This window comes from the organism of the source record quoted next, unplaced genomic scaffold (genome assembly GCF_019419815.1).
Source record: "Pyrus x bretschneideri cultivar Hongxiangsu unplaced genomic scaffold, Pyrus_bretschneideri_v1 Contig1, whole genome shotgun sequence".
Lineage (NCBI taxonomy): Eukaryota > Viridiplantae > Streptophyta > Magnoliopsida > Rosales > Rosaceae > Pyrus > Pyrus x bretschneideri.
Genome location: NW_025999390.1, coordinates 15,358,012 through 15,383,986, shown reverse-complemented (window position 1 = coordinate 15,383,986; position 25,975 = coordinate 15,358,012). Strand labels below are relative to the sequence as shown.

General features: G+C 37.0%; 1 protein-coding gene and 1 non-coding gene across 2 annotated transcripts; both read left to right on the top strand.

Moving 5' to 3' along the window:
• The first annotated feature begins 12,341 nt into the window (after nt 1–12,341).
• Nucleotides 12,342–14,750, top strand: LOC103953479. The gene has a single exon (XR_007259970.1). It is a non-coding gene; the product is annotated as an uncharacterized LOC103953479 (transcript).
• A 5,851-nt stretch (nt 14,751–20,601) lies between these two features.
• LOC103953478 (ferredoxin--NADP reductase, leaf isozyme, chloroplastic) lies at nt 20,602–23,306 on the top strand. Its single transcript, XM_009365215.2, has 9 exons — nt 20,602–20,801; nt 20,943–21,180; nt 21,380–21,513; nt 21,723–21,801; nt 21,976–22,067; nt 22,173–22,250; nt 22,441–22,503; nt 22,594–22,828; nt 23,067–23,306. Exons 1-9 carry the CDS (start codon nt 20,697–20,699, stop codon nt 23,132–23,134), a joined length of 1,092 nt encoding a protein of 363 aa, XP_009363490.2. The 5' UTR covers nt 20,602–20,696; the 3' UTR covers nt 23,135–23,306.
• The last annotated feature ends 2,669 nt before the right edge of the window (nt 23,307–25,975 follow it).

Here is a 25,975-nt window from a genome sequence, read left to right as displayed (position 1 = left end):
AGGATCTCTAAGATTCCCACAAACAGGATCCGGAGATGAGATCCTCATCCTTTAAAATGCATCCATGTTCACAATTGACCTCCATCTCCATCAATGTTTATGTTCATTAGTTCCTAACTTTAGACAAGAATCCTCTGAAACCGATGCTTAGAAATAAATTTTTTAGACTGTGACCTTCCTTGCTAACTCTCATAAGGAGAGGTTGCTTCCAGGAAACTCGTACCTCACAAAGAGGCTCCATATGGGTACTACGCAGTCCATGTTGGGACCCATAACTTTGTTACCCTTTGGTTCGGATATATGTATATATATTGATAGGGTGAAATGATATGTGAATGGGGTAAAAGAAAGACGGAAACACAAGAAAGGTGATTGATTGTGTAAATTTTGGTCCCCTAGTTAGCTATTGATTGTGTAAATTTCATATGTATGTGAATGATATACAACTTCCAAGGTCTTTAATTTGTACGACAAAGAATCACATTTTGTAGGGTTTAAAGTTGCTACGGCCGTAAAATTACTATCCGTGAAGAAATTTCTCCTTCCAAAAATTATCAAATTTTAGAAGTGCTTATAACTATTGAGTTAAGCTATTTTTCATATTGATAACTAGTTTTATAATTGAACCTTACTTAATTACTTCATGATACATCATACTAGGTTGGTTCACGTGTGAAGATTAAAACCTGCACATGCTCATGTTACCCAATATCTATTGTCCATGTGTTAGGCTTGAAAACTCTCCACACAAACTTTGCGAAACTATTATATTTGTCTGTTCGAATTTGACCAGTTCCTACAGCGTCGCACCATTGTTTTTATAAAGAATTAAATTATTCCTTATATTGTCAGTTGGACCAAATAGGATAATACCTTATACCATTAATTCTCTGCTAATCTTTTGCATCACAGAACCGTATACAATCTTGCAACATCGTCCCTTTCATTTGGGTGAGGAAATCTTGCAGTCATTGGTCATCAAAAGAATCAACTAAAATGAAACATCTGTGCCAAGCACACTACGCACTTTTGATCACATCGTCAAGGCCACTTTATTTCCTATCTTCTTTGTCATGTGAAAGGAATATAATCATTATATAAATTCGATGACAAATAAGAGGAAATATCGTATCTGCCCACCAGAATCATCTCTTGTACTGCCCAACCTAAGCATAACTGTTTTTGGTACGTTTTATAATTATGTTTATGAATTATAGAAGAAAGTTGAAGTTAGCCTAACCTCTTATAAGCTTATGCAAGGTTCTTCTTTCTATTAATGTGGGATCTATTCTCAACGCGTCCCCTTACATGTGACGAATTTTCAATCCTAACACGTTGGCAACACAATGGGGTGATGACGTGGAGTGCTTGTGGCCGCTTAGCTTCATACGTGAGACAACCTGCTCTGATACCATGAATAAAGTTAAGGTTTCACCATGAAACCAATTGGTAATATAGGCATTAGTCCAACCTCTTATAAGCTCATAAAAGATCCATCCTCCCATCAGGGATTTATTCTCAACAATTATCAAGAGATGGTAGAGCAATTATGCATAGAGCAATTATGCATGGAGGATGTCAGGGTTTTGAAAGAAGAAAAAAACCCAATTTTGGGGTTAGTCCTGCTGTTATGATAATGTGAGGGCTGAGTTCTTACGGCACTGTAACTAAACAATACATTAAAGTAATTGATTATGTTACCAACTAGTACTACGGTCTAATAGTATCACATTCTCTTAGTGTAGAATATCGTTGTATCGATTCGTTGATTATGTTATAATAAAAAAAACACCATGCCCTAAGCCTAGAAGGTATCTTATCCATGTTGGGAGAGAAATTTAGAACCGTAGTTCATATATGCATGCTCAATAGTTGTTCATAGCACAAGTATCAAATAAGATAACTTGCTTGCCTGCATCCTTACCAATTATTATTGTGTTTAGGGTCACTCAAACTGACAATACAACATAATTTACAACTGAAACCTTACCAATTAATAAACAAGAGATCAATTTTTGAGTTTTTACTGCATCAAAACAATCTTTTCACATATGCGTTTCTGCTGAAAGTAAAACTAGAATTAGGATACTACAGATATATACGTACGTACGACAAGGAGGACAAGATCTAGCAGGATCCACAAGCACGAGTCAGGAACCCACGTATATTGTTTGTATATCAAGATATACAGATACCAGATGCTTCTGGCGTTGAGGTGCGAGTGTATGTACGTGTGTATGTATGTATGCATCCAGACAGAACATTCAATAAGTGGGGTCATCATATATTATGGCGTAGAAGATTCAGGCTTGATATTATTATACCCACATTTTTTTAGACTGCATATGTCGTATGAACACTGTAATCAACGTGATTTTGTTGATATTTTGATCCAGACGGTATTCGTATGATAGGCTCTCTCTCTTATATATATACATATATACTGATGTACTTATATATACATGAGAAATTTCACAAATAGGGAGATTTCGCTCCATTATTCACAATATCACGTCAATGCTGTGTTGATGGGATGTCGATACATTATGGCGACATGTTTTCGAAATGATGTTTACATGCACTATATGTGTTGATGAGTAATCTATTATCCCACTTCCTAAATAGTAGAACGGAGTCTCCTTAAGACAAAAGATTTTTCTGTGTCTGGAATACGGTACGACACACCAAGTGTCATAATACAAGTTGATGAACACTTGAATTAAAAAACTTCTTTTTACTTATATTATGACACTTGATGTACTGGCCGTGTTCCCATTACATTGCAAAAAAATCCTTAAGATGGGGCTACTCAGACTCAGAGTTGTGGATGAGAGAGTGCAATAGGTGCAAGAGCAGACGACCCCAATTTAAAATGGACCCCCCCAAAATGCTAGTGCTCCCAATTCAAGTTTCTCTAGGAATGAATGAAAAGAAACTAAATAATAGAAACTTATCTCCCTGTACAAACGTGCTCATCTTGTTTACCTTCTTGTTTAATGTTATTTGTAAACTGATAATGGTGGTAGTGATTCTTAAGATTAAAATTTGCTTCAGTTTTAGTTCTAAACATTGTTTTTTGACACGCTCATCCATATAATAATAGATCCGTTTATAAATTTCGTTCAAGGCCTATAATCTCAGGCAGGGCCATAGGGCTTTCCAATTACCAAAAAAAAATGTTACGCACGTAGGTCGCCATCGCTATGCACGAATACAACGAATTAGTTATACCAAATCTGTCACGCATCACTACTATGAAAAACCAAGACTTTCATGTAACCAGTCACTACATGATAGATGATTGTACTATTTCTAAATGGTATATGATAAACTCTAGGGAAATTGGCCATTCTAGAAACATTACAAATACTTTTGCTAAAATAGAAAGATTGACACGATATCAACATGAATAACATAAGTGACATGGGCGAAATAAGTGAATTGACTAAAATACCTCTGCATGGATATACTTTTGATAAGACAATTAATATATTGTAGATAATGACTGTTGGAACCAACTTCCCCCATCACCATGTGTGGAGGAGATGTATAAACTCGACTACCTATAAAAGAGTAAACAATGGTAAGGTTACCTAGGCACCAGTGGGGTACCGGCCAAATGTTCTGTGACAGTCAAGTTAGTAAGCAAATTGTGAGACTCAAGTATTATGAAATAGAACTGAGTATGCAATGATTGCGTTACCCAAGATGAACCTTAGAAACTCAAGTATTATGAAATAGAATTGAGTATGCGATGATTGTGTTACCCAAGATGAATCTTAGAAGTGTGATTGCTTAAGGCACATGCCAATCCCTAGACTCAAGCAATAGATATTGTATGCTCTTAAAAGTGTGATTACTTGCGGCGCACACAATCCCTAAATTGTAAGAATCTCTAAGAATATAGGAAACTTATCTGATATCCAATTGGATCAAGTTTTCATATCTTGCGGAATAAGAATGGTCAATCTCAAGGAAGTTACGAGCTTCGCTTACCTTTCCGGAACACAAGGTGATGGCGGCATCACTGGTCCTTTGTGCAACTCAGTCTAATAGGAGATGTTGAGTCCATGACCAGACTTCTAAGAAATTCGTATTCTGATCCGTCTTACTTTGACATTGGAAAATCATGGTTCCACAATAAATATCGACACTCTCAATATCGAATTACTATCATTGATATGTTGAATAATTTCCCTTTAGTTCTCCTCCTTCTTCAACTACAAACTAGTCTTCTTTCATCTTCATCAAATTACACACTCGTCTATGTATACTTAGGTTTAAGATTTTCAAAAAAAGTTGAATTCAACCAGTAAAGAAATAACAATATTTGAAATTGAATTCAAGTTTCATAGTTGGAACTCACACCCAGTACGAAAATAATATTTCGTTCCCAATTACCTCATTGGATGATTGAGATCTAACATACAAAAGAAGTCTTATTTTAGCTACGGTTCTTGAAACTTGATTTCAATTTCATTTTCTCTCTGAAACTCAAAAGCCACTACTTTAATCCTTGAAACTTGATTTTTATCTCACTTTACCCCTGAAACTCAAAAGTCATCATTTTACTCTCTGAACTTGATTTTGATCCCACTTTGCTCTATGAAACTCAAAACTTGCCACTACTCCTTAAAACTCAGAAAAAATTTTGCATTGCCTTTCTTCTATTTTTTTAGAATAAGTTCATCAATTCAAAATTTATAACTAGTAATATGCCAAATTTCCCCCCTAAAATAAATGAATAGTAAAAAAAACAAAAAAAAAAAAGAAAACCATTTTCTCACTTCACTAGCCACCTCCATTGAGAACATAAGAACACAAGAAATAACAAAATCAATGGTACTAATGAGAATGTGGCTGGAGATGGAATATGAGAAGGGATAAGTTCTACCATGTTATAAATGTTTGAATTTTTTTTTTTTTTAAATCTATGGGGCACCATTTAATTGAAGTGAGCTTTATATACTTGTTTCATGTCAACCATAAGTGGCCCCTACTTATGCTACATAAGTAAACATAACGGCTATTTAGCAGAATACATAGGAATAGGTGAAAGTGGAGTAAATATTGAGTTTTAGAAAATAAAGTAGCGATTTTTAAGTTTCAGGGAGCAAAATGTGATCAAAATCGAGTTTCAAGAAGCGAAGTGGCAACTTTTGAGTTTCAAATGGCAAAGTGGGATCGGATCGAGTTTTAGAGAGCAAAGTAATGACTTTTGAGTTTCAAAGAGCAAAATGAGATTGAAATCGAGTCCTAATGAGTGTAGCTAATATTGTTTGTTGAAAATACTATTAAAAAAACCTAAAAAAAAACCAGTAAACCAAAAAAAATCCAAATCTAAAGAACCCCATTATCTGCAGATTCTGCACCATAGTTGGAACTCACCCTTCTCACATACCTTTTTTAGCTCAAGAACATAAGCAAATACATGATATTCTACCTTCAATGATACCTAGAAATTTTCAGATCTGCCAAATACTCCACACAGGATAAATGAAGCCTTAACATCAATCACTGATCATGATATACAACCGAATTAGTTGCATTGCTGACTATATACTTAAAGGCGATGGTTTGCAATTCCATGTTTTCGTTGCAGTGCCGATTAGGAGTGACGGGCTGACAGCGATAAGTAGCTCTAGAGGTTAGAGAGAACAAGTCTAAATAATATGAATTTGTGTTTGTCATGCATGTAGTTCTTGACGATATAGATGCTTTTAAGCAAGGACTTTTCAGTCATTTGAAATTCAGAAAAATATTCAATAATTAACAGCAACGACTTTCTATCTTTCAATTTCAGCACCACATGTTTGAATTCGATATAATACAACTAATTTTCATAAACTTTAGGCCCTGCATATATATTCAACCGCCAACGTCATCTATATTGTCTCAATTAATCATCTATTATTAGACGTTGAGATTTATCACAAGTTATTGGTGATATTAAAGGTGAAATTTCTCATATATTAATTGTATATTATTTTTTCATATGCCCGATGTGATATTTTATTTTCCAACAATGTGTGTGTTGAAAAAAATACTATGTACTGTAACTACTCATTTTAACTTTTCATCTTCAAAAGCAGTCTCTATTTTAACATCCTTTAAATATTTTATTATTAACCATTCAAATTCAACTTACTCATTTTTTAAAATCACATTCTCTCTCTTGCTTTTCTCCTTGATTCATAGTTCCACTATTGAGTTTTATTTATTTTTTAACATTTAGCATATGAACAATGACTCTCTAAATTTAGAGAGCAATGTTCACTTTGCTATTATACATAGTCCTTTACAGAATCTCTTTAAGATAAATATTTAAATTTAGCTATTTAAAATAAAATTTTAGCGGTTACAGCTTCTTTTGAAAATGCTCTTAGATGTTAGATATCTAGCTAACCAAGATGGGCGAAAGTCAAGCCATTCTTTTTCTAAATGTTGGAGATGTGTGTGAAAGTGGAAGTATAGACGGGCTACGACACTCTGAACTATTTGCCTATTTTTGGTAATTAAGATAATGAGCATCTCTACGTACACCATATCCATAATCCATGCACTATAATTAATTAATTGTCATTTGTCAAACAACAGAATTCGAAAGTGACTCCAGACCAGTCCGGTCCGGCTGGCTGGACCATATTTTCTCACACAGCCAAAATTGTTGAATTCCCTCGTCTTCTTCTTTTTTGTTTATTTTTCTTCGATTTGTATGTTCTTTCTTCTTAAGCGTGTCACTTTACATGGGAAAACTGAAAAACGTTGTTTTGTACCAAACCAGAAAAAGAGCGTGTTCAACGTATGGTAACGAAATGGAGAGACTCAACTGTATGACAAGAAATAGACTCTCTTGCATGTACAGCTTTTATCATGTCAATTCTTGATATAAAGAGATAATCTCTTATTCTATGTAAGAATCTTTCCTAACAACGAGGTGAAATGACTTACAATTTAAGGTAAATTGACTCGGATGTGTATTTTGTCATTAAAGATGTTCCGTATATCTAATGAAAAGTGAAAACAAAATTGAGTTATAAACTTTCAAACAGGGCCGTGTCGTAGCAACAATACCTTATCTTATAGGAAATTTTTAGAATTTGGATGCAATAAGCAAGCATCATTTAGTTAAAAGTACTAATTATGCTCGAACTTACAGAAAAATGATATTAATCTTATCTTTTGTTTTTTAAGCGAAATATAAAGAAAGGCTCACAAATTACAATTGACCCTCTCAAAATACCTCGTGTGAAATACAACAAAAAATGAGAGAGCACTTTCGAGAACAAGTCAACATGAATCACATATTAGACGCAATTCCCACACAATGATTACTTCAACCTCCACTAACTCTACCACCAAACATTAATTTAATAATTAAAGAAAAACTAACGAAAGGTCTTAAAATTTTTTTGTTTTAATGAAAAATGACAAATAAAGGTGTAGTGAATAGTATCAGAAAAAGGTAAAAATATGATTTTTCATTAAAAGTAAACAGTACTAAGAGTGTTTCGTTAAAATTCTTTTTATTAAATTTGGCAGCTTGCGAATTCCACATTTTTCATTTCCAACTACCAAATATGAACACCCTATACATTAATACCAAAAAATATGATACGATACAATTAAAATAGGTGGGGCAGTTGGCCAAACGTAATAACATGCATGCAACTAGTCCATAGGCAAACTATCCCGTCCAGTTGTCCATTTCAACCCCAATTTGTCGCTGGATTTCCAAGCAGTATAATCCTGTGCAATATAAGAAGTTAAAACATTGTCTGCATTTGTTGGGACCGGCTTAAATTGGCCCTGGCTTGAGGGAAAAAGAAAAGGGTTTCACCGATGTCCCAGTGGACAAGAATTTTTTTAGCGCGTCGGAAATGAGGCCTAGCACACCCTGCATCAATGTACCAAACAGTGTTTTCCGCACATAAAAAATCTCTCTCCGGAGACAGCTTTGAGGGCACGCGCGGCTTCCAATGCCACAAGCCAGGTCAGGTCAAAAACCTGATTAAGAGATCGAAAAGGTGCCACAGAGATGGTTTGGGCCTGTTTATGTCCAAAACAAACATTCAGAATCTTGTTTCCAACCAAGTTCTAAAGTTCTGGAAAATAAACAAAAAATCTATGTTTGAGCATTCCAATTTGGATATCAAAAATTCTATAATCCTCTACAGCATAAATTTTTTTTTGGACTTTTCAACAATTAGATATTTGGTTAAAGGTCTTACTGTTAAAAAATTCGAAATATTCAATACCATCTCAAAAGTATTATTTCATGTTTTTTTTTTTAAGGAACTTTAACAAAATGCTTCCAGTGTTGTTTATTTTAACGAAAAATCACATTTTTACTCTAAAAAGTCAATCTTGGTACTATTCACTTTACCCTTTATTTTGTCATTATCGTTAAAACTCAAAGTTTTCAAATCTTTTTTTTTTTTTTTTTTATGTCATTTCGTGACCAACTTGATGTGTTGTATTCCTATTTTGTTGAAGAAATATCACATCTAAAACTTGGCAAAATAAGTTACTACTTAAAGGAATGGTTCTAATACACACTCAATTCTCAAATCTTTGGGATTGCGATGAAACGCCAGTGTTCTAGTTAGAGACATCATTGACATTGCACCAATTAGTAGTATATCACTAATTCGTTGAACTGTCTTTTTAAAATCTTGAGTTGATTACTATATTAACCTTAACGTTTGTGGATCTGCTTATTAGTTATTAGTTGTATATAAAACAAGGGTTAAAATAAGGATGCCTGACGTTTTAAGCGATCTCGCAATTGCAAAGTAGCAGTGATGTCGTGCCAGTTATCTAAAACTAAACTTATCTCAATGTCACGAAGTCAATCCAATTTTATTTTATTTTTTAATGGATTTCACGCCAACCTTGTTTACTTCAAGCTTAATTTAGAACTTCTTTATAGAAAAACTCGAGGCACAGATCAGATACAAATTACAACTTATCAACGATCAAGCCCAAATGACATCGTAAATAAATAGATCAATGAATAATCAACTCATGGCCAACAACAAAAATAGAAAAATGGTTTCCGTTATTCTTTTTCTTTTTCCTGTACATTTCTCTTTATTTATTTATTTTTTTTTTTTATCAAAATACACTTCTGTTCTTTTGAGTCTCTTGATTTTTTTTTTAAGTTTATTCATGTCATAAATAAATAAATATATCGTTATTTTACATTATCTAAATAAATAAAGGGGCATTTTGATCCAAGTCCAAAAAAATCACCTACTTTCAGATCAAGTCCAGTTTCATTTGATACGTTAGTATGTCCATTTTGCCCCTTAAAGTAAAAATAAAAATATATTTTAATTTGTTAAATTTGAATTTCAAATGCCTTTATCTACTTTCTCATAAAAAAAATATTAAAAATCCATATACAACAAGTATGATAAGTTTATCAAAAATAAAAGTAAAACAATTGTGAGAGGTAGATAAAAAGAAAAAAAAAACCTATGATAGAGGTACGTAAGTTATGTGTTTTTGTCCACCTCTATGGGTGGAAAAGGGTTTTCATTCTACCTCTATGGGTGGAATTAATTCATTTATTTTTATCTACCTGTTTTGGTGGAATGATTTATGCATCTTCAATCCTCCTCGTATGGCCAGAGTTTTTATATATCCATTTGATTCAAAGTTTGTTTTAGTTTCTGTGCTTGTACCTTGGTGTTTGGGGATCTTTAATTATGATGTCATCTTAATTTGTTTGATATTCTCCCTTATGTCCCAAAAAAACAAAACAAAATTTTGTTTACCTAAATTGGTGGAAGGCACAGATCAAAGTGGAGCAGCAATTTGGTGACTGTGAGTGCTGGGGATGGAGGGTTTATTCCTTTGGTGGGGCATTTAGGATTTTATTTCCCAAATACATTCAATTTTATGTATACCTACTCTTTAGGAAGACAAATATTTTATTTCCCAAATACATTCAATTTTATTTCCTAGATACATGCAATTGTATATGCATAAACGAGAATCATAAGTGACACACCCCGACCGAAATCAAGGCATGCTGGCCGTCACGTGAGGGTGACATAGCCATGTGCACAGTGCGAAAGCAAAAGATAATAATAAAAGTACGATTAAATAAAGATGATGTGGGAGTTTGCGATAGAGAGAGCACGGGAGAAGATGACGTGGGTGTAGGTGTGTGTGGTCCAGGTGCAACCAACAATACAACAAAACAATCACCCCAAAATGACAAATAACTACCAAAGGCAAAATCGTCATTTCACACCTAGGGTACAAATAATTCGGGACGGGTTGTCACAATAAGAGTATGCAATTTGTGGAAGAAAAAAGAAGTGATTTTGTGGAACCCCAAAACATAAGATTTACTAGTGCAATCTCTTTTGGATTTAGGAAGACAAATATTTTATTTCCCAGATACATTCAATTTTATTTCCCAGATACATGCAATTATATGTGAATAAACGAGAATCCTAAGAGTATGCAATTCGTGGAAGAAAAAAGAAGTGATTTTGTGGAACCCCAAAACATAAGATTGACTAGTGCAATCTTTTTTTTAATCCAATCAAATATATATTGATCATCTTTATGGAAGGAGGAGGGGCAGAAGATGAATATTATGGAAGAAGATTATTGGGCAGAATAATGCAGGAAGAGAAAGATATTGTGAGGGAGAAACAAGAAAAGAGAATTGAAACAAGAAAAGAAAAATGAACGGTTTGTGGAGGGAGAAGAAAAAATGAGATTTAAATCCCTAAAAATAATCCTATAATTAAGGATAAGATTAACTTTAATCACAAATTAAAAAAACAGTAATTACTTGATTAGTCAATTTTTAAGGGTAAATGTGGCAAGATAATACAAATAAGTTGATGTGGACAATAAATTACTGCAGTACTAACTCAAAAATTAAACAAAATTGGACTATAACTAATAATGGCTTATAAAATTAGAGCTATACTTTTCCCATAAGTGAATATATGCATCTAGAGAAAATAAGTGTGGAGAAATTATTTTTACGGTATTTAAAATGACACGTAGCAAAGAGTCAATAGTTACCTGCCAAGCAAAACAGAGCTCATCTGCACGACTCTGCAACCTGAAGGGTTATATGGACCCAGTGGGGGCTTGTAGTTTAAAAAAAAAAAGAACAAAAAATGACAGCCTGCCATCATTTTCTAATTTTCTTAGAGTATATTCTATGAGTAATTCGTTAATTTCCTCTGGGGAACGAGATATTATTTAGGTCTCGTTTGACAGCTCCGATTGTATTAATTATTTTAGTCGTATAAGATAAATAGTTATCGTCTAGTATTGACTAAATTAGTTTGGCGTTTTATGTAGTATCGGACTAGTGCAGCAAATTCAAAGTTCCCACCAAGGACTGTTGCCCTAACATGGGGTATAATGTGTTGAAACCAATTGCAGAACGGAAATCTTCAGGAATGCCGCAAATCGAAGAGAGCTCAGAGGTGAAGCATGAGAAACCAACGGCAACCAACTACCACCAGATGGCCGGTTTATCACTGAGATCCAAGACCGTGACTCGGAGGGTTAGGTTCAAGCACCTTCGAGTCTTCGACATAACCGAAGAGGAAGAGCGTGCGGTGGAGGGAGGGAGGGAGAGAGTCGGACCAATAATACACAGCTTTTGGGGGTATAATTTAGCAGGCGAGAGGTGTACTAAATTGGTGGGGTTGTATAATTTAGTCTGGGTATTATTTAATACGTTAGGACACCAAATATCTGGCTCTGTATTATTAGTCATTTCCGATTCTATATATCAAAGGAGGCCTTAGTGTATTAAGAATTAGGGTTTGATACAATAAGCGATACAATATAGTGAATATTCTTTTGAAATGTTCATTTACTTATATAATATTTGATGTACTGAAACGTGTTTTCGATATAATAAAAAAAATCTCTCTTTAAGAACTAATGTTTAATAGTATTCCTTATAAATAGTGGTATTGTGTTAATATACGATGTATGTGAAAAAAATTCAAGTCACTTGCATATATCCTTTATGTGTATTTATTCCCAGAAAAAAAAGACGTTTAAAAAACTAACATAAGAAAATCAAGAAAATGAAATTTGATCCGGTAAAGAAAGAAAAGGTCACCGTATTTTTATATATGTGAAGAAATACGCGTTTGACCTGACCTCGTAGTGGAACTCGTCGACAGACATCAGAGACTGTTGCAAACTTGCAGCACAACAAAAACCCAAAACCAACAACAAAAAACCCAAAACCACCACACTTTCGAGCCATCTCTCTCTCTCTCTCCCTCTCTCTCTCTCTCTCTCCCTCATCCTTCCAACCACCCCCCCCCCCCTGGGGGCGCCCTAAGCCAACGTTGCGTCCGCCTAAACCATTCATCTCCGAGTTTCTGCAACTTCTCTACCAGACCTGCCACACGCATACACATAGCACGAAGCACATAGCACATTACCCAATTCACATCTCCAATCTTCTTCCTCTCAAGATATAGAGAACCCGATTCCAGACACCAAAACAAGAAAACCCATTTGTCTAGTTTGATCCAATCTGTGATTTTTCGGTCAGACATTTCATCAAACACTTTTGTGTCCCTGGTCCGCCGTGCCAGCCATGGCGGACATAGTGAAGCAAATCTTGGCGAAACCGATCCAGCTCGCTGATCAGGTCACGAAGGCCGCCGACGAGGCCAGTTCGTCTAAGCAGGAGTGCTTGGAGCTGAAATCCAAGACTGAAAAGCTGGCGGGGTTGCTCCGGCAGGCGGCGAGAGCCAGCTCCGACCTCTACGAGCGCCCGACTCGGCGGATCATCGACGAGACAGAGCAGGTACTCGACAAGGCTTTGTCTTTGGTGCTCAAATGCCGCGCCAACGGTATCATGAAGCGAGTCTTCACCATTATCCCGGCTGCCCAGTTCCGGAAAATGTCGTCGCAGCTTGAAAACTCCATTGGCGACCTGTCGTGGCTGCTCCGGGTGTCGGCTCCGGCTGATACCCGGGAAGACGGGTACTTGGGGCTGCCTCCGATCGCAGCAAACGAGCCAATTTTGTGCTTCATTTGGGAGCAGATTGCGATTCTGCATACTGGGTCGGTTGAGGACCGATCCGATGCGGCAGCATTCACTCGTTTCGCTTGCTAGGGACAATGATCGGTACGGGAAGCTGATAATTGAGGAAGGTGGAGTCGGACCCTTGTTGAAATTGGTCAAAGAGGGCAAACCAGAAGGCCAAGAGTACGCTGCGGAGGCACTCGGGCTGCTCGGCCGTGATCCGGAGAGCGTGGAGCACATGATTCACGCCGGTGTGTGCTCGGTGTTTGCCAAAATCCTCAAAGAAGGTCCGATGAAGGTGCAAGCAATGGTGGCCCAGGCGGTGTCGGAGCTTGCAGGTCACTACCCCAAATGCCAGGATCTTTTTGCACAGCATAACATCATTCGGCTGCTGGTCAGCCATCTTGCTTTTGAAACTGTTCAGGAGCATAGTAAGTATTCTATTACCTTCAACAAAGCTACATCGATTCATGCTGTTGTGGTGGCAACCAATAATTCGAATGCCAATAACCATTCGAACAAGGCGGGTGAGGAGGATGAGAAGCTGGGTTACAGTCACATTCCTCATCCGTTGGGTAATCAAATCCCGAGTCTGATGCACAATGTTGTTGCCAGTACCATGGCAATGCATGCCGGGTCGAAGCTTCCTCAACACCAAGCTATTGGTGGGAGTCAAACCACCAATGCCAACGGCAACGGCAATATCAACGGAAAGCAGAATCCTCAGCACCAACAGTCTCACCATCATCATGGTCATTCCGGGACTAACATTAAGGGGAGGGAATTGGAAGACCCTGCCATCAAGGCCAACATGAAAGCAATGGCGGCCAGAGCTCTTTGGCAGCTAGCCAAGGGGAACTCGCCTATTTGCCGCAGTATCACGGAGTCCAGAGCACTGCTATGTTTTGCAGTGCTCTTGGAGAAGGGCTCCGAAGATGTTCAGCTCAATTCTGCGATGGCGTTAATGGAGATTACAGCGGTAGCGGAGAAAGATGCTGAGTTGAGAAAATCAGCCTTCAAGCCTAATTCTCCGGCTTGCAAGTCAGTGGTTGATCAACTTCAGAAGATTACTGAGAAAGCTGATGCAGATTCAGACCTCCTGATTCCATGCATCAAAGCTATTGGGAATTTGGCAAGGACGTTTAGGGCAACTGAGACGAGAATGATTGGCCCGTTAGTGCGGCTTCTCGATGAAAGAGAGGCTGAGGTTACCAGGGAGGCTACCATTGCCCTCTCAAAGTTTGCCTGTACAGACAACTATCTTCATCTCGACCATTCCAAGGCAATAATAAGTGCAGGTGGCGCTAAGCACTTGATCCAGCTTGTGTATCTCGGGGAGCAAATTGTTCAAATTCCCGCATTGGTTCTCATGTGCTACATTGCACTTCATGTACCCGACAGCCAAGAACTTGCCCAGGCTGAGGTGCTCTCGGTGCTCGAATGGGCGTCCAAGCAATCAAATATGACCCAAGATGAATCGCTCGAAATGTTGTTACAAGAAGCTAAGAGCAGGTTGGATCTTTATCAGTCCAGGGGCTCCAGGGGATTCCATTGATTCAATCACAAGGCAAAGTGGTCTTCGGTCTTCCCATGCCCGAAACAATAAGGAAAACATTTCATTCTTTTGTCTCTGTTTTTATGATTCTCATTGAGTGTACATACTATGTAATTTACAGCTTTCTCAGTCAAATTAAAATCTTCTTCTCAATTTTAGCATGCCCGAGTTTTTATTTTATGCTAAAGATGGTTCTTCTTCGCGTTATCTGAAGATTTACTGACAACTTTAGCTTATAAAAGGACAGTTTTGACATAAATTTCAAACACCACGCCGTAAAACTAGATTCACTTCAATACTGTTCATCTGATTACATCAGTTACTCATTTCAAATCAGAATGCAGAAGTAAAAAGATTATCTGCAATGTACCTCTACAACCTTAAAACTCATCTATTTTAACTCATGCGAGAGGGAATTTTACGGTGTCGTGATTGAAGAGAGAATGAGGAGAACGAGGATATATGAGAGAAAACAAGAGTGGCTGAGATTGAAGATGAGATGAAAGAAAATTAGTTAAAGTGCTTTGGACATGTGAATCGAAGATTTATAGATGTTGCGATTATAAAATGCAATTACAAAAGAAGTAGAAGATCTAGAAAGACTTGAAAAAAGACTTTAAGAAAAAATACGAGTATTTAGACCTAGAAAGACTTGGAAAGAGACTTAAAGAAAAAATATGAGTACTTAGAGCTAACAGAAGAATTGGCGCAAAATCGAGCACAATGGTATTCTACAATTCATACAACTGATCTTATTTAGTGGAATAAAACTTTGTTGTTGCTTTTGAATGAGTGAAGAGTAAAAAGAATATCTTCACTATCCATATCTGCAATAGCTTGCATAATCAGAAAGACTGCAACTTATCAGAAAACCATGTCACCGATCACGGATTCACTTGTGAAACTGTTAGTAAGACAAGCACCATCAGGAACCTTACGTAAGCAGTAGCTCTTGTTCGGGTAACTAATGCGAGTAGCAGCTGACGAGTGACTTTCCTCCAGTGATCGGAACTGCTCGTTTTCTGAACCAAAATATGGTAAAGAAAGTAAAAACACAGTGTCTCCAAGCCAAATACAACCTACAATTATGAAATTCTATGCAAGTAGAGAGTGTATTTTCAACGTATTGGCGAGTAGGCGACACGAATACCAGCTAGGCGACAATCTACATCAGCTTGACAAATTTGATGTAACTAAACACAACTAGTTCACTTTTTTGACAAATGAATAAATCAATTCAATAATATGTACACAGAATGAGAATGATGGTGGAAATTTTAACAAAAACTTTCGGTACTGTTCACTTTAACGAAAAATCATATTTTTACACTAAAAAGTCAATCTTGATACTATTCACTTTGCCCTTTAATTTTGATCTTATCGTTAAAACTCAAAGTTTTCAAATCATTTTCATTAGTGTTTCCAATGATTATAAGCATAATTTATTTCCCATGAATTTGGATGACTTTGCAACAACCATGGTTTTTGATCATTGAATCCTTATTTTTGGATAGCATGCAAAGAATGACACATGTGGTGGAGACAAATTAACCATATACAGTAGGAATATAACAATTGATTAGGAGCTCAAGATGACAATTCTACTCTTGATGTTGTGAGCAAACCATCTTCTTCAGTCTCGATGGGTCTAACTTCCATCACCAATAAAATCTTCCAGCATGTTGGAGACATCATGAATAGCTCCAATGGATTGGACGCCAATTTGTCATCCAATTGATGATGGCGTTTGAATCCATACACATACGGTATTTGATCCTTCGTAAAAACAGCTAACCAAGTACTTCACGAAGGTCATACCCACCAACATTTAGCTGTTTTCACGAAAGGCCAAACATTGCGCATGTATGGAGTCCTGGCAAATTGACATCTAGTGCACGGGAGCAATTTACAAAGGCAAAGCTCCAAATCGGCAAATCCTTAGCCGAACACGTTCCCCCCTCCCCCATCCCCCATATATCCTTGCAGGTATCGGTATACGTGAATTGGGACGTCAAAACAAAACGAATAAGCAGTGGAAGGTAAGCAGTGCACCCTAGCTACTGACCCACTTTTTCTGTTTCATTTGTAGACCCTAAAACCCTAGCCAGTAACCCTATACTAGGGGAGTCAGCAAGAATGGGGAACTGTGTCGGAGGAGTAGCTGCAGAACGTGATGCGAATCTCCATTTCAACTTTTACTCGAAGGTATCTTTCTATTTATCAAGTAACAACTTCTACAACAAGTAATATTTTATTACAGACTTGCTATTTATCACAACTACTAACCAACTGTTTAGTGGCACGTGGTACATTACGTTTTTTATTTCAGTGGTGTTAAATTTTTTTTTTTTTTAAGTTATTAACTTTTTAACACACATATTTCAATATTTATATAGTCATACATAGTGTATCACCTCGTGTACTAGTCATTCTAAAAAATCTCTCCTCTTATAGGTTGTCTGACAGCCTAACAACTTAACAAATAATTCGTATTAACAACAATAACAATGGGTGTCTTTGGAAGTAAAAAAGAGAACAAAAATATGAAATTATTTTAAGAAAAAATTCTAGGAATGTTAGAGATGTAAATGTAATACTCTTAGATTCTTGTATTGTAAAATTATTTATTTGATAAAAAAATTAGTCTATAGTATTTTTCTTCAATAACACAGGAAAAAAAAAGTGTGGATGTGTATAAGACATGTATTATTAAAAATAAAAAATGTGTTGAAAAGCCAATGTAAGGTGCACTAAATAGGATTTGGATCCTCTCCGGATCTCCTCCCTGGGGATCCTAGGGATCAAAGCACAAGAACCGTTCATCAAAGATCGTGTGGCCACAATTAAATTTTTTTTACGCAAAACGAGATTGCTTTACTTTTAAAAATATAAAAAGCATTTAATTGTGGTCACACGATCTTTGATGAACGGTCCTTGTGCCTTGATCCCCGAGATCCCCAAGGAGGGGATCCGGAGAGGATCCAAATCCCACTAATTAGTCAAAATATCGCAACTGCTATGTAATGTAATCATGGTCTCGTTAGATCATGATGTAGAATGTAATGTAATCATGGTCTCGTTAGATCATGATGTAGACGACCAAGTGACAAAAAGATCACAAAAAGTAGCCTATCGCTCCGTCACAATGGTTTATTTTCACATATCTCTAACAACGAATCTTGATGTCAAGTTATTGATCAAATTTGAAGCAATCTATGATTATAGTAAAATGATTCAGTTTTCTTCCACAAAGTTTACATAGATATAAGCAAAATGATTCAATTTTCTTCACTTTTCGGCAATGTTTTAAAAGACGTGCCCCGAGGTGCACCTAGATGGCTTTGGAGGTAGAGCAGGAGTGATAACGCCTCTGCCTAGTGGGAGTGGGCGAAAACTCGCCAAGGCGAGACTAGGCGGCTAAGGCACACCTAAAGGCGGTTGGCGGGCATTCCCAGATCCATCCGCGACCCAAAATTGAAGTCGACTGCTCTATTTTCAAGCTCTGCCATCTGGGTTTAGGATTGCAAGTTGTGCGGCATCTTCACAAGAAAGACGACCGTGAAGAAGAAGAGGGATTTTTTGTTTTTTTTAAAGACTTGGTCCAAAACGTCATTTTGGACCAAGTCTTTAATTTTTTTTTTAAATAACTTGGCCCAAAACGACATCATTTTGGTCAAGTCTTTAATTTTTTTTTTTAAATAACTTGGCCCAAAACGACGTCGTTTTGGCCAAGTCTATTTTTCTTTTATTTTTAAAACCCCAAGAGTCCTTGTTTCCTCTGTTTTTCTCAGCAGTCCTCTATTATTTAAGGTCCCGTAAGGCTTCACCTCACGCCTAGGCTGGGCCATCCCTTGGACGCCTCGCCCACGCCTCACGCTTTTAATACATTGCTTTTCGGTACATGCAGTGCTATGTATAGCATATGAGGCAATGCAGTTTTCTTGCTCGGACGTTTTCCATGTCGTCGTCAATCCAACGTTTGGGGAGATCGTACGTGCCTAGGGCGGCCAAGTCATAGCTCGATCTGGACACTCAGAGATGAACATCTTTGACAGTCTTGGCCTCGAATTTGAGCTATATGATGCATCTCCGCTCGTCGTCCTGCTTGGATATCGCAAAGGCCGTGTCCAAAGCCTTTGCAACTCGGCCGGCTAGTTGGATCGGCTTCGCAAACATTTTCTTCACCCTGTCCTCCATAGCATAAAAAATTGGATCCAAACCAAATCAAAAGAGTTTATTGATTCTGATTTCTGACTATACTGGATCAGGCTTGGATCAAACTCATTTGGGTCCACTTGGCTCTCATGTGAACCCGGTCCAATATCAATGCCGGAAGCCAAGTCTGCTAGCCATGGGCGCATAGCCCAAAATTCTAATTTTTTTTTTTTTTTTTTTTGTGAAAATGTTTTTTCTTCTTCGTGTGGTCAAAATGTGAAATTTGGTTAAACCCCCCGTGAACCTAAAATTTCTAATTTACAAGTGAATAAGAATAACACTAGATCGTAATACTAGTCACAAGAATATAGCATTGTTGAATATTCATTTGTACAATAGCATGTCATTTAGAAATTTTTGGGAAAATAAACCAAAATTTTAAGCAATTTGTCCTACCAACTTTTAGAAATCATTAATTTGTTATCTCTCCATAACTCTATTAAGTTTTCTATCCAATATTAGTCATGTGCCTCACATATGACTTGTGTTTAGGGTTATTTCGATTATTTTAATGTCTTACTTTCCTTTTATTAAGTTGTATTCGACAAAAAACTATAGGATTTCTCAGGCAATAGAACAATATTTTTGATATGATAGCAATGAAATGATCATGCAATGCACTATCTTCTGATTATTCCAAATATGTAATCATACACAAGTGGGAGTTTGCATTTTAGCATGTCACAAAGACATAATTTCATAAGGACTCTATAAATGAGAAACAGGTTAACGTTTTGTGCTATAAATGGAGCTTATTCGCTAAAGAAAAATAAAAAATTTAAGTGTTTGTACTAGAGAAAAGTTAAAACTTGTGAAAAGTGTTAAAATGACCTAAATAACCCCGAACACAAGTCATGTGTGAGGTACATGACTTATATTGGATGGAAAACTTAACGGAGTTAGGGTGAGATGACAAATTAATCATTTTGTAAAGTTGGTATGACAAATTGCTTAAAATTTTAGTTTATATGACAAATTGAAAAATATGAACAAGTTCATATGACATTTTAAAATTTTTCCCTTAAAATAATTACGTAAATGTATAGAGATACAAAAATTGTAAAATGACATATAGATTAAGTATCAAAACATAATGAGAACACGGGGATCAAACATATAATGAGTGTCCATCTAAGAGCCATTTAGTACTACGGTCTAGTAGTATTCCTCATCACTTGTAAGTGAAAGGTTTTAGGTTCGATTCTCGTCTAAGACGGATTTGAACCACATTATTATTGCTAGTCCATTTTGAAACTTAGCCTGCCCCCTAGTCTAATTAATATTCTTTGTTAAAGAAAAAAATATTATGGATGTCCATCCAAGTATTGAACAAGTCTCTTTCAATTTATTAAAAAAATAAAATGCAAATGAAAATTATCTATTTTCTGTTTAAGTGAGAGTTGCGACTTGGGTGGGTCAAGGCGGACGCCTAGGCAGGTCTAGACACTCTTTCTTAAATTTCAAATTTCTAAAAATTAACCGGGACGGTAGCCAACCACCTAGCACCTAGACGGCATTAGGCGGGTGTTTTAGAATAATGATACAAAGTAGTTATGTTGTGTAACAATACACTTGTATAGTATGTGACCAAAAGTCACTATCATCTTTTGAGAGGGGTCTCAGTCCATACTAAATACAACAAAGCTTGGGTAGTGCACCGTTTGTGAATCAAAAAATCAAAGTTTGGGTGAGAGTCATACATTACACAAAAGACTTATCCTTACATCTGCCACTGCGTTGCCCTCAAATCTCTACCACCTATCTTTAATCCAAAACCCACCAAAAAGATCCCACATTTCACACAATTCTCTCATAAAACATCGAACTTTTGCTACTCTTTTATTTCTTCTCCCTGTTCCTCCTCAGCATTTTAACTCCACAGCCATGGCTGCAGCTGTAACTGCTGCTGTCTCCTTCCCCTCCTCCAAGTCCTCCGCCCTCCCCACCAGGACCTCCATAATCTCACCTGACAGAATCACCCTAAAAAAGGTACAAATTCCTAGCCCTGGTAAATTAATCACTTGGGACCGAGTTTGAGTTCCGCTTCATGTAGCTTAGATGAAATTAGTGTAGAATATCGCCTTGTACGAAACAGAGTTTTGTGACATGGGGGGTTGTTTGTTTCTCCAGGTTCCTTTGTACAACAACAATGCTGGCGGGAGAGTGGCTTTGATCAGAGCCCAGGTGACCACCACCGAGCCTGCTCCACCTGCCAAGGTTGTGAAGGAATCCAAGAAGCAAGAAGAAGGGGTTGTTGTCAACAAATTCAAGCCCAAGAATCCCTACACTGGCAGAGTCCTTCTCAACACTAGGATCACTGCTGATGATGCACCTGGTGAGACGTGGCACATGGTCTTTAGCACTGAAGGTATGTTCGAGTCCCAATTCTTTAGGAAATATGCATACATAGAACCGGTTATAAATTTTTACATACCGCTTGTGGTATGTTTACTGTATCTTAGTTTTATTTTTGCTTAAAAGTTTATAACCAGTTCTATCTGTGCATATTTCCTAGTTTGTTTTCCGTATAGAGAAAAAATGCATAATACGGTTCTATTTGCTTGTAGGAGAGGTGCCCTACAGAGAAGGGCAGTCCATTGGAGTTATTCCAGACGGTATTGACAAAAATGGGAAGCCTCACAAGCTGAGGTTGTACTCAATCGCCAGCAGTGCCCTTGGTGACTTTGGAGACTCCAAAACTGTGAATTTTTACACTTTTCCAATTAAATGTTGAATCAATTGGATTTTATGCTCATGTTATTTAACGAATTGGTGTGAATCTGCTGGCATTTTTGACATGCAGTATTGCCGCTTTAGGCTATTAGTAAACACGTTTTACTGATCCAAATTTTTCTATCTTTGCTTCAAATTTGATGGTGGTTTTGTCTGAATCTGATTGCCTCCATCCAGGTTTCTCTTTGTGTGAAACGTCTTGTGTACACCAATGACGCAGGCGAAATTGTTAAAGGAGTGTGTTCAAACTTTTTGTGTAAGCACATATATCCCTAGTTCTGATTAAATTATTTCATGAGGCAATTCGATTAAGAATAAACATAGGCTGTGTTCGGCTTCTATTGGGAAACGATTTGTTTGTTGTAGTAGTTCGAATTCTAGTTTGAATAGGCCGGCTGGTGCATCTTGGTGTAAATTTTCTCTGTTTCAGGTGACTTGAAGCCTGGGAGTGATGTCACGATCACTGGACCAGTTGGGAAAGAAATGCTTATGCCAAAGGATCCTAATGCAACCATCATCATGGTATAAATACTTGTCAGGTTATGTATTTAGGAAGAAAACAGGACACTCAAATGTTTAATCCCGCATGAATAGTTCCGGTTTTCTGACATTTCTTTACTAATGCAGCTTGGAACTGGAACTGGAATCGCTCCTTTTCGATCATTCTTGTGGAAAATGTTTTTCGAGAAGCACGAAGACTACAAGGTAAGCATCAGTACTTCTTGATTTTACCTTCAGAAAGTTTCCTGACATAGAACACTTGGCACGCAGCATACATGAAAATAAGACACTCACAACACAATTTCCTCAAGTGCATATCTGATCGGTGAATCCTCATCCGTTCTTTGATTGGCCCTGTGTCTAACAAACGATCAAATTTGACATGACGGTGTAGTTCAACGGTTTGGCATGGCTCTTCTTGGGTGTTCCTACAAGTAGCTCATTGCTCTACAAGGAGGTAAGACATGTCAAGAGTTTCTTAATTCTCAGTCAATCCTTTGCAATTCGCCGAAAACTTGACTCAGTGAGAAATGATTGTGGAATACAGGAATTCGAGAAGATGAAGGAGAAGGCCCCCGATAACTTCAGGCTTGACTTTGCCGTCAGCAGAGAGCAAACCAACGACAAGGGAGAGAAGATGTACATCCAAACCAGAATGGCTCAGTATGCAGAAGAGCTATGGGAGTTACTCAAAAAAGACAACACCTACGTTTACATGTGTGGTCTCAAGGGAATGGAGAAGGGTATTGATGACATCATGGTGTCATTGGCCGCGAAAGACGGTAAGATAATAGATTGCACCACATTTGTTGAAAAAATGTAAAATATCACATCGGAAAATTGGCAAAACAAAGTCTACTACATAGCGAACGGTTCTAATACTAATTGCACCGAAGCCTTTGCAATGAAACTCACACCTGTTGTGCTAATAGGTGGTAGTTACCAGGTCCGTCTCTCTGAAATCTTGACAAGATTTTCATGGCCAAAGACTAATATTTTGTGTTTGATAAACTTTTGCAGGCATTGACTGGACAGACTACAAGAAGCAGTTGAAGAAAGCAGAGCAATGGAATGTGGAAGTCTATTAATTTCTTGTCATGTTGTGTATGTAGATAGGCAAAGGTCTTTGCATTTTTTCCCTTCAGCAATTTTTTACTCCATTGTCATACTATTATAAATGGCCACTAGAATTTTATTTTTCAAGGTGGAAATTTATACTCTTAATTTAAAAGAAGAAAATCGAATTGTCTTCTTAGTCGAGACTTGATATTTATTTTTTCATTTTAAGCAAGTAAACATCTCATAAGTTTTTATTGATTTAATTGTTTATGAAGTAAAATAGTGAAAAAAGAGGGAAATAGGGAGTTAGGAACTTTTAGAAGATTTATCATTGCTTTAATTCTCCACACTTGGTTTTTCTACCATGGCTTTAAATTCATATCATTGTCGATGTCTTCCTTTGAAGATGTTCCATAAAGTTGCCTAATTAAGATAATTTTTGTATCAAGGGGGACTGTGTGAGGCCGGATAAAACCAAAATATAGTAGTGCCTTTCGAAAGAGGGGATCAAAGCCCTTTTTCCTTTGTCCTCTTGACATATGATAGTGGCTAGAAAGAATCGCACCAATGACCATTTGACAGCACAATTGCTATTTTTCTACATTTAACAATTTAACTTACTAAAGCATTTGGTTGTCAAAAAATAAAATCTAAATTCCATTCCCTTTTATTGAAAAGAAATTCATTCCTATTCCAACCAAAGATGTTTGCCGCCAACGATAGATCTCAAAAGGGAATACAAAATGGATTAAATAACAAGAAAAATAATTAAAAGTGTTGTAGGCATAATTTACTGAACAATTATGGAGGCTTCCCCTTTGCGCCTTTATTTATAGTAGTTGGGAAGGTTAATTCCTTACTCTTTTAGGATTACAACTCTTAATAGGTAATCAATTCCTAATAGGAATATAAGAGATATTCGTAGATATATTAGGATTTACACAATCACATTCCTAATCTAATAGGACCTGCAACACTCCCTCTTGAGTGTGTAAATACTTAAGTAAATGATGCATGAGGTCTTCAGCGATGAAGTAAGTACAGTTGATGAAGTTGTTGGTACAATGAGCGAATGCGAGTCTTAAATCAACGGAAGGATGCATAAAAGGGTAAAACTCACAAAATCTCGCTATGGTAAAACCCAAAGTAGGAGAAAAACCCATAGACTAAGAAGGAAAGTGAGAAGTTGCATTAAGTCAAAAGTATAAGTCTTCTGGACCCAAGTAGAAGAGCTCACAAGGGTATGATTAGCCCAGGATGGGTGCCTCGTTAAACCCTAGTTACGTAGCAAAAACTCAATGGGAAAATGCTCCTAATCGTAGGAAAAAAGATTACATTCAGATCAAGTGAGTATAATTGTGGATACTCCCCGTGAGTTTGACAGAACTTCCAAATGAGAACTACAAGCATTGCATATGATAGTTAGGTATACCAATTCCTCGGACAAGCTTCTGGAAGGTTGACTTTGGCAATGACGTCTTGTAAAGATAGGCAAGGTTGTCTGGGATCGGTTTGCATGACTTCAATCTCTTGATGCTTTGTTGATGTAGATGTAGATGCAATATATCTTGGCCTTTGTTGATGTATCATATCTTGGTTGGGTGGATATATGCAGCATAGTCTTCATAGAACGTTGTTGGGACTCAACGATGGATGAAAACATCAAGTACTTCGAATATGCTCAACAAGAACTCCTAACCATGTATCACTTGTGGCGTAGTGAAGTGAGGTGAGTCTTCGAACAATTCGAAGATTTCGCAACTAAGGTCATATCATAAACCTCCAAGATATTGCGATATCCCTAACGATAAAGACATAACCATTCGGGGATTTTGCCTTGTGCAGGTTTGATAAGTAACCAGCATAACAAACAAGGCAAGCATCATTCCGATGATCAGGGGGTTAGATCTGCTCGAGATGCGTCGAGATTTGATTTGCCCAAATTCATAGTACCTTCAGGGTACGTCTTTAATACCAATTCAATGGTTGTGTGTAGGCGCAATGCTGCATCTTTACCAATAGATCAATAGTGAAGGAGATGTCTTGTCTAAATAAATACAATGAGCTAAGTACAACAAAGCGCAAAGTTGAACTTAGATATGGAATTTCAGATTCCATAACCTCTTTAAGGATCTCATTTGCATATAACGTATGGACGATCAAAGGTATACTCAAAAGTGATACTTTCGGGGTGTTGTTCGACTAGGAGACCAAAATATCGTCAGAACAATGCTTCAACTTTAGGTCAAGGCATAAACGAGTTTTCTCGAGATCCTTCATCTCAATTCCATCTTCAGGTGCGACGCATTTTTTCTCAAGCTTTTCCGAAGTCTTAGTGAGATTTGTGTCAACGACATAAACTGTAACTCTAGAAATTCGGAATAAGACTTTATAGTTCAACATGCAAGGGCATAATTCATCCCTAACTAATCATATAATCACTTAGACGGGTATACCACATTCGTCGGATTGTAAGTGAACGCCTCAAACAAGTTAAGAGGGTGTTCCGTGGTTTTGGAAGTATTTGAACCAGTCCATGTAATTCTTAGGGAACTTACATGTAAATCTCCGTATCTATATCCCCATGGAGAAACACTAACCACATTTCATAATGCTATTATCAATCACATAATGTTTTGAGAGAAACCTTGCGCCATAAAGCGTGCATCATATCGCACTATTTCATTCATCTTATAATGCGTCATTTCCCACTTGTAACACAATAGGGTTACCTTAGGCAGTGTAGGAACGACAGGTCCAAAACACACTGTGGTAAGGAATTTGACCTGGATTGTAATTTCAGCTGTCGAATCAGTTCTACATTGTCACTTAATCAACGAAACACGGTTTAATATCGTTGCTTTTCATTT